Source organism: Phyllostomus discolor, chromosome 11 (assembly GCF_004126475.2).
Source record: "Phyllostomus discolor isolate MPI-MPIP mPhyDis1 chromosome 11, mPhyDis1.pri.v3, whole genome shotgun sequence".
Lineage (NCBI taxonomy): Eukaryota > Metazoa > Chordata > Mammalia > Chiroptera > Phyllostomidae > Phyllostomus > Phyllostomus discolor.
The window spans coordinates 54,993,237-55,002,853 of record NC_040913.2 but is presented as its reverse complement, the minus strand read 5'-3'; the positions used below and the strand labels follow the sequence as shown (position 1 = coordinate 55,002,853).

The window sequence follows — 9,617 nt, the reverse complement described above, 5'->3', positions numbered from 1 at the left end:
GCAGGGGCTGCGGTCCCTGTGCCAAAGCCACCGCAGATTGCGCGAGAAATGCCGGCAAGCAGGAAAAGGCCCCGCGTGGGTGGACAACTGGAAAAGGGACAGACCTCTAGCAGCCCGCTCCCGCAATCCACCGCTCCCCGCCCCTCACCCCCCCGCCCGCCCCGGGCTCCGCCCAGACTCCACTTCAAAACTCCGCTTCCTCCTCTCCCATTGAGTCCGCCAAGTCTCTACGCCTCCTTCACCACCCGTAGCCCTGCCAGCCAGACATCTCGCTCATCAGCCAATGGGCTGAAAAGTAACCCGCTGCAGCATGAAAGTGACGGCAGAATTAGCCAAACGCCTAAAGGAGGGGGCGGGCCAAGGCGGGAGCTTGTGAGTGAGCGGCCACACTCGTGGGAAGCACAGAGGTGCGGGTGGCTGGCAGCGTGTGGTGCGGGAGGGGGGCAAGGTGAAGCGGCCCCTCCCCCTGCCCAGCTCTAGTAGGGAGACAGGAGCAGCCGGATTTTCCGCACCCTGGAGGGAGATGCAGCCGCTGCCCTGGCTGCTTGCAGGTAAAGTGCGGGGAGGCTCCTGCAGTGTCGAGTGGGGCCGAGCACGCCTCAAAACGAGCGAGCGGAGTTGGGGGCAGAGTAGACGCAGTGTCCTTGCTACTGCTGCGCCCCAAGCTTGGTGGGCCGTTGTGGACCCGCTGCAACACTGCTGGAGGATTTGGCTTCGGGACCACAATTGCAGCCTGGGCTTGGGGGACTCAGGCCCTGGGCGCCGGGCTGTAAGAACAGGAGAGCGTGCTTGCTCCCCCTGCCCGCATCTCGGGTATCGGCTCCTGCGCTCCCTTCTCCTATTGTCGTGGTCCCCCAGCCTGATACAACTGCGCGGGCCCTCCTGCCAGCCCAAGGTGTACCGGGTGCCTGTGTCACCTGGCCTCGGGGCCCGCGGCTGGCCGCCAGCTGGCCGCGGCGCCTGCGAGGGCTGGGTGCTGCCTGGCCACTTGGATGTGAGCCCTGGATTAAAGGTGGCTCCCGGGCGGTGCAGTGAGTGACAGCTAGTGCAAGCTGGCTGCGTAGCACAGCTGCAGAGAGCCGGTGTCACCGGCCCTGGACCACCCAGCCACCTCTTCTCTGCACAGGCTTGGAGTTTGGGGAAGCTGAGCAGGTGGCACAGCAAAGAAGCGAGGGAAGCTGCTACGAGAAGGGGAGCCAGCCAGAGTACAGAAAATGCTGACGGCAGGAACTGAGCAGACTAGGTTCTCTGATGTCCCTGCAGGAGAAGAGGAGGCAGGGGATCATTCTGAAACTGACTCAACTGTCTTGTTCACTCCCCAGGAGTCCGGCCCTGGCCCGGCAGAGCATCTCAGATGTTAGGGTCTGTCTACATTGTACTTTGCATACGTCTCTGCTGTTCCCTTAGTACCAAAATGGCTAGTCTTCATTAGAGACAGTCTGAGATGACAAATGAAGCTCCACAATTAATTTAAGAAGCACAATTTATTTTCTGATTCAGTATTCTTCCAGTAGGGCTATTTGGACCTCATGACAACATTTTGTGAAATAATATTCAAATATTTGGGCCTAAGGCAGATAACATCAAGACCATCTATTATGTTCACGGCTCTATTGTGCATTTAAAACTGTTATAAAATGTTTGTTTTCCTCCACATTAACTTTCTAAATCAAAGAACACTTGATTCCCTCCATGTTAAGTCATGGTATCTTTCTAACTATTCAGCCTTGTTTATTTAAGTAGTGGGACTACTTTAGCTGAAATGTAGACAACAGTAGTTGAGGCCTGGTGGTGACCTGTATTGTGTTTGCAGCTGTAATTTAGAGTTGAGCAGTAGTTTATCCTTTCAATGGAAAAGAAAAGGGGCAGGGACTGCAGGTAGTAGCTGGAATTCCCCCCAGGACTTGCAGAGAGCCTGGAGAACTCAGTGAGAATTGAAGAGCCTTTCATCTCTGGATTGAAAATCTGGAAAGGACATTGTTACCATTGAATGATATGTTCTGTGGACTGTTGGCTCTATCCCCACGTTTACTCAGAAGCCTGTCAAAAAGATGCCTGTAATCTCAAAGGGCCTATTTGGCTGACTCTTTATTGATCCCATAGTCTTGAGGTATTCCCTTAGAAACCTTAAAACAAGTACATTCAAACTGCCTTCCCAATCAAGGGACCTGGGATTATCCTCTGTCTCAGCAGGAAAGGAATGGGGCAGGTCTCTTAATAGGAAAGACAAAAGAGCCCTGGTATCAATAAACCAAATACTAAAAGGGATTTCTTTTGTTTCAAAAGAAAATAGTCTGCCTGTGCTTTCACCCTCCTTGGAGCAGGTACTTATAATAAAGTTAACTACCCCTGGGCATTTATTAAAGCCAGTGTTTCTAAACACTTTAGGTGCGTGTCCTGTTTAACTCTCTTTACAATCATGTGAAGTCAGCACAGTTATCATCACCACTTTAGAGGTCAGGAAACTGAGGCCCAGAGAGGTTAAGTAATGGGTCCAAAGTTACCCAGGATTGAAACCCAAGCAATTTGACACAAACATGGTTCTGATAAATCCAAAGAAAGCACCTATGAAGGGTGTGGTGGGAATGGGGACAGATAATATGTGGTTTGGGGAGGTAGTTTAGTATTTGGGTGAATTCCAAGACTGAAAGCTCTCTCACTGCTGGGAAGTTAAGCTTTGCAGAGTAGTGCAGGAAGTGGACTCTGAGAAAATAAGTGACATGTACAAGGCCACAGGACTAAGTGGCAAGGCTAAGACAAGGAAATTTCTGGCTTTGATATTTTGCCTGTTTGAAAAAAAGTTAAAAAGTAAATGTATATTTGTAACTTGTCTCTTTCACAGATATTGAAGGTCATATCCTTACCTAGAATAACTTCTCTCCTCTTTCACATATAGCTCAGCCCTTTCTGGAATAAGATATTGTCCCAAACCAGTCGGTACAACATTCTCTCCTCCCTCTCTCTGCTGTCTGTGTATGAACCATTGACTTGGCCATCAAACATATGCCCTGCCTCATTATCTCTATTAAACTCTTCTCCCAGATTTTCATCTATCTGTCATGAGTGTCCTGAGTTCTCAAACTTGCAATCGTGTTTCATCCTCCTCCCCCATCCCCTCTACATACAATGTGCTAAGACTGAATGATGAATATTTCTTGATTTTTCTTGATTAGATGCAGTAAAATAGTAACTTTTTTTTAACTTTGTAAACTGGTTCCAGGACTGTAAAAAATGATTTCCATTATGGGGTTGATAAATATAGGAGTCCATTAAATGAGTGTTTCTCAAGGATAATCCAGCATCAAAACCAATGGTTTCTAGTTTGGTAGGCTGCAGTTGGGCCCAGGAGAATCTGTATGTGTCCCATAAGACTTTTCTGCCCAACAGAGTTAGAAAACCACAACTTAAAGATTTTAAAAAGTGTATCCTCTAAAATTGCAACATAAATGACTGTGTAACTCTTGTTCACTCCAGGTGAATAGGTTCACTGCAGAAGCACTCCTAACAATGCAGTAATGAATGATTATATCATGCTATTTTTTTCTTTTTCTTTTTTTATTACATTTTTTAAATTGTTTTTCAAGTACAGTTTTCTGCCTTTTTCTCCCCACTCCTCCCCACCACTCCATCCCTCCCCGCCTCCCTCCCGCATTTCCATTTCCATCCCCCTTCTTGTTGTCCATGTGCCCTTTATAATTGTTCCTGTAAACCCTTCACCCTTTCCTCCCCTTTATCCCCTCCCCTCTCTCTCCCTTTTCAGTGTCAGCCTGTTCTCAATTTCAATGTCTTTGGCTATACTTTGCTTGCTTGTTTGTTTTGTTGCTTAGGTTCCTGTTAATGCCAGGCAATAAAAGACAAATACCATATGATTTTACCATTAACAGGAATATCATGCTATTTTTCTTGCAGATTTCTAACCAGCACAATGCTAGAGCCAGAGGCTGACAGCCTGCAGTTTTCAGAATGGCCGATTTGGAGGCCAATTTGGATCACATCATTCCATCTTCTGTTCTTCCTCCATTCAGGGCTAAGTTAGTAGTGGGATTTGTTTCCCTCATATGTTTTGCACGTAGCTATGATGGAGATTTTGTCTTTGATGACTCTGAAGCTATTGTTAACAATAAGGTTTGTATCTTAATTCCTTTCTGATAAACTTATGTTAACCACTTGCTTACATCTCAGTAATAATCTAAGTTTATATTGAATTATTTTCTACTAAACTTGGGTTAAGCATTTGCATGGGCCCCAATTGTACTCTGGATTTTCCATCTCTTTTAGATAGTGTCTCCTTGACATAGGGCCCCTTTTAAGGCTGGCCGCCGGGGGTCTCCAACCCCTGCCTGTATACCCAGTGTGATGTGAGGCTGCAAGCCACACATGTATCAGAGAAACCATTATTCTAAGATTTCAAGGCAAGGGTGTTGTAGGACATTGCAGACTGAGTTAGGTTTTGTAAGAGATTTCCGGAACTGTTCCAGAAAAAAAAAAATCATACATTTGCTACAGTGATGGCTGAATCTGATAGCTCATGAAAAGGTTCAGCCTCAGTACCAGGCCATGTGCTGGCTTCTTTGTCCTTCACTGATAGCATCAAGAGAGCCTACTGACAGCCATAGGAGGATGGGGAGTGATGAAGTTCCTGCTCATTTTGTGTTGGAGATCCAAATTTGCTGAATCTGCAAAATTTCAGCCACTTTTGTTTGCCAGTGGGTGCTCCATCAGTTCAGGGAAAATATACTCCTTCATTCTCTTAACTAGAGATGGAAGAGAAGAAATAAATTTGTGGGAAGGGAAGAAAAAGATTTAAGCAAGCCTAGAGAAAATCAGAACAAGAAAGTTGGAGGCAGGGAAGGCCCAGAAGAGAAAGACTGAAAATGGTTGTAGTCCTATGACATCTAGTTACTCAGGAGATATTTTATGTGTATACCTTAACCAATGAAGACAGTTTGAAGGAATATACTACTTGCTCTCTCTAGCAGATGCGATTGTAGCAACTCTTTGTAACACTGTTGTTGGATATTGTTAAATTTTTGAAGTCATTATTTCTACCAAATGAGGAAAAAGTCATTTTCACATTGAAAATACTGGAAAAAAATTGTTGATGTAACAAAAATTTTTTTTCTGTGGGTGGCAGTGGAGAATGACTGTTTTGTAGTATTTCATTTGTAATGCATTGCAACTGATTTTCTGTATTTTGATGGCACAAGCTACAGCATTGTTGATGCTTCTTTTTAATTCAAGTTCTTCATTTGTAATTTTCCTCAAGTTCATCCAGCAGTTTTTTCAGACATTTCTGTTTCAGTTGTTTTTAAAACTATGCTTACAAGAAAAAGAAGTACATTTGTAGATCATAGCAACTCTGTCACATCCATGGCTTGATAGCTACAGAATTGCTTTCCTAACAAGGATTCAAGGATAAGACTTTATTGTTAAAATTATTATTTTATTGAGAGTTTCTTGACTCCTCCACTTTTAGCAAGTGGAAGATTTATAAAGTTAACTTAGAACCTATGTGGAGGAACTTTGATAAGCAGGGAAAGGGACAGCTTGAGCTCTCTTGTATGCAGGGTGCCCTGATGTGTGGGTATAATTCTCTTTCCTTCTATGCAGGGTAAGGCAGATGAAGCCATGCTATGGTGCTACTACACATTGTCTTGGCAGTGTTTTCCAGAGCATCACACTGTGCCCCTTTGTTAACTTGCTAGCCCTCCCTTTCTTCTTTCCTGTTAAATGAAAGGCACTCCATTCATTGGCACTGTGCCTACAGTAATGTGAAACAGGCTGTTACTGGGTTTTATTGGTGTTAAAGACAGTTTTCCAGATGCATCACTGTAGTGTCAAGTTGCCCTCTTTCATTGAGATGATGATTTTGAGATACAGTTAGCAAAAAAAATTCAGACATACCACATCTTTTCCATAAATCATTATGAGGAAAAATTGACCTTTTTGTAGTGTTCCCTGCTCTGTTTAGGCTATACTTGATCAAATATTTAGAGCTTCCTTGGTGTTTATTTTCTGCTTACATAGAAGAAAAGATCCTCTACCCACCCTCTTCACAACTGAATGAGTACTTCTAGGACAATGCAAAAGAAGATGGACTTAACATTTTTAACTGAGTTGAACTCAGTTAGTGAGTGGATTATGGGACCTTCAGGAAATATCTAACTAAGTCATAGAGGGCGTCAGTATGTTGAAGCCCTCTGAAGCTGATACCCAGTAGAAGAGAAATACACCCTCCAAGTGGGTATCAGGTGACCACCTTTGTATCTCTTGCGTCTTTTCCAGCCTTTCCTTTTGAGTTAGTAAGCACTTCAGTAGCTAGGACTCACCAAACTCCACTGTGTGTCATAGACATTGGTTGCTCTCTTGGGCTAACTATGATCTGACACATTTCTTCTGTTTGGGTCATTCCCCACTGTCTGCAAAAACTGTCCAGTTTAGATACAGACACAGACATAGGCTCTCCTATCAGGTGCACCAGCTGTTGGAATGAAGAACTAGTTATGCAAAGAGGTTGGATCTGGAGACAGAGGAGCAGCCTCAGCAAGATGTCTGGTGGTGTGTGATTTGTGGGTATGCTTCTGGCTACACAGCACTGAACGTGGTTTTCTAAACCACCAGGGAGTCAGTGAGCCTTGCACTCTTCTTTAAAGCATTCCCTTTTTTAAGCTAATCAGAGTCGATTTTGCCTACTGCAACAAAGAGTCTGGACTGATATACCTTGTGGTGCTTAGTATATTATAATTTCTAGTCCCTAAAATATTCTTGTTTAATTATGCTTTAAAGAGAAAAATTAATATTGTTTTGTTACTCCACAGTAACCTGTGGAGTTACTCCATAGCCTTTGTTATTGTTAGGCAGTGTAAACAATCTAGTTTCATATTTAAATGTAAAAAAAAATGCTTCTTTAAGTGTCTGTAGTACAATACCAAATTAAATTATGTTAGTATTGATAGTAAGATAGGTAATGTTTTTTTTAATACTACTGATCTTTATCTTTAAAAATTATTTTTTCTTTAGTATTACTATCTGCTTAGCTCATGATCAAAAATGGAAAACTTAAAAACATTTATCCACTCATATTTTAACTGAGATATTTTTGTAAATTGCCTTATGTATTAGATAGGAGAAAGGGTAATAGTGATCTTAGCTATATGGTCCAGTCATTCATTCAGCATAGATTAAGCACCTTCTATGTACTCCCAGCAAACATAGACATATCTGGGCCTTGTGGAGCCCTAGGCCAGTGGAGCAGACAGATAATAGTTATATGGGTATAACTATATGAATATAAGTCACCAGTGTGCCAGTCACTCTGAGGATAGGTGCAAGATGTCCCAAGACCCATGGAAGGGAAGTTGCCTCAGCTCAAGAAGGTTGAGATATAAACGGCGAGAGGAGCTGAGTTGTGAAGACTTCAGGGGTGACTATCTGGGTGGAAACCTGAACATGCAAAACCTTTTGGATAGATGGTAGCAAGAGCTGTGTGGGGACCGATGAAGGCCTTTAGCAGGATCACGGAGTCCAAGAGATGAGTCTGCAGAGTTCAGTGGGAGCCAGGGTGCCCCGGACTGTGGCGTCCATGTCAAGACATCAGCTTTGTCCTGGAAGGGAAGGGATCAGTTGCATTGTTTTAAGCAGGAGTGAGTGGAGTGACTTGATTTGTATTTTGGAAAGATCAATGTGGAGAACATGTCAGAGGGTTCAGTCGACCCTCTAGGAGGCCTGCCTATGTCCTAGATGAGTGATAGTGGTTGCTTGGCCCAGGATTGTTGGGAGAGTTGAAGAGTAGAAGTATGAGGAACTTTAAAGAAGAGGACTTGGTTAGCTCTGGGGTAAGGAGCCATGACTCCTTTGCCCAGAATGTCTTCTGGTTGTGTTCCCACAGGATCTCCAAGCAGAAACACCCCTTGGAGACCTATGGTATCATGACTTCTGGGGCAGTAGGCTGAGCAGCAATACCAGTCACAAGTCCTACCGACCTCTCACCGTCCTGACTTTCAGGTGAGATATAACTATGGGCTGTACTAGAGGGTCACCCAAAGCTTGTGCATTATGATGTACCAGGTTGTATGTGACAAAGTTCATAGGGTCTGTGAGTCCATCCATGGTTCCTAGGGCCTCCAACAAGTAGGGGTATTGAATAACTCCAACTATTAGGAGTTAGGTCACAGGAAGATGGAGAGAACATGTGTTAGGACATTTTATTGCAGGGCTTGCTTTGGCAGGAAAGATGCTAAAAGTGGAACAATACAGGGAAAATTAGCATGACCCTTGTTCAAAGATGATATACAAATTGGTGAAGTGTTCTATTTTGCACAGTTCTTGGGGGTTGGACCCTTTGCTGGTAAATACCAGGGAAATAATATGAGTCAAGGTAATGTGTGGCACCAAATGAAATTGTCATTTTTTTCACCATAAAATAAGGTATAAATCTTCCTACTGTCAATAGGCAAAACCAAGATGAGATTAAACACAATTCTTCCCTCCCACCATTAATCAGGGAGCTGTTTGCATTAAATAGATTTATTTACCACAAAAAGTTTCTATTCATAGATGTTTCTTGTATGCATTAAATACTTGTGTCTTGATCTCACAAAGAAGCATAGAAATGATGAATTGGAACCACCGGTAATTGAAAAGCAGTCAGAAATAAGAATCCCTGACAATGAGAAAGTAGTTCATTGTTCAGGAGACTGGTAGACAAACTATAAAGTACTTTTTTTTGGAGGGGGCATAAGCAAGTTACATGACTATCTTATATCCAGGTCCCTCTGGAATAGTCATGAGTAGTATGTGATATATATTTTTTTGGAATGTAGTCTTGCTGTTTTTACACTCAAAAATTAGTCTGGCTTTGCCACCAAGTTTTCTGCCCCACTCCTCTGAGATCACCTTATCATTCAATTACCCCTCTGCAGCTGATTATGTCCCTGCCTTCTCTTCAATCTTCTTAGCTTGATGGCATTATTTATTTTGGTGTTATTTTACCAAAGTTGCACAGAGTCTTTTCTCCTTTTAATATTTTAATTACCAGCCTTTCCCTTCAGATAGTTTTGCATTTATTTCACATGGTTCTGCACCCCTTGTATGAGCACCCTTCATTTGCTACAGGATTAACTACTGTTTGTCCGGAGGCTTCTACCCCATGAGTTTCCACGTGGTGAACATCCTTCTGCACAGTGGCATCTCTGTCCTCATGGTTGATGTCTTCTCGGTGCTATTTGGTGGCCTGCAGTACAGCAGTAAAGGCAGGAGGTTGAACCTGGCCCCCAGATCATCCCTGCTGGCTGCACTGCTATTTGCAGTGCATCCAGTACACACTGAGTGCGTAAGTATTACGCATGTCTGCTCATGGCATTTGTACTTGTGTGAGGTCGAGAAGCCGTCTGTATGTCAGTTTGGTTCCTAAAACAGGCTTCCTTTAAATCCTCTTAGAGCTGTAGACTACCTCGTATAGACAGCTATGCCCTGTCAGATATTTGAAACAATTTTGTGTAGGTCCAATAGAATTCTTTTGTGGAAAAATGCAGAGTCTCATACCAATGAAGATTTTATAATGATGGAATAGTATGACCTGTGGTGATATTGGGTTGGCCAAGAAGTTCACTTGTTTT

General features: G+C 43.4%; 1 protein-coding gene and 1 non-coding gene across 7 annotated transcripts in view; both read left to right on the top strand.

Annotated features, from left to right (window-relative positions):
* The first annotated feature begins 212 nt into the window (after nt 1-212).
* The window catches only part of TMTC4 (transmembrane O-mannosyltransferase targeting cadherins 4), an 88,580-nt gene continuing 79,175 nt past the window's right edge, over nt 213-9,617 (top strand). Inside the window, exons 1-4 of one of the 6 annotated variants that reach the window (XM_028526445.2) lie at nt 213-551; nt 3,910-4,125; nt 7,889-8,004; nt 9,115-9,331. In XM_028526445.2, coding sequence (XP_028382246.1) covers nt 3,964-4,125; nt 7,889-8,004; nt 9,115-9,331 — 495 coding nt within the window. In that variant the 5' untranslated portion in view covers nt 213-551; nt 3,910-3,963. Of the gene's footprint in view, nt 552-3,909; nt 4,126-7,888; nt 8,005-9,114; nt 9,332-9,617 lie in introns of those variants that run through there. The other 5 variants (XM_028526448.2, XM_028526447.2, XM_036011425.1 and 2 more) reach the window with 5 other exon arrangements.
* Nucleotides 8,217-8,319, top strand: LOC114508993. Its single transcript, XR_003685570.1, has one exon. It is a non-coding gene; the product is annotated as a U6 spliceosomal RNA (small nuclear RNA).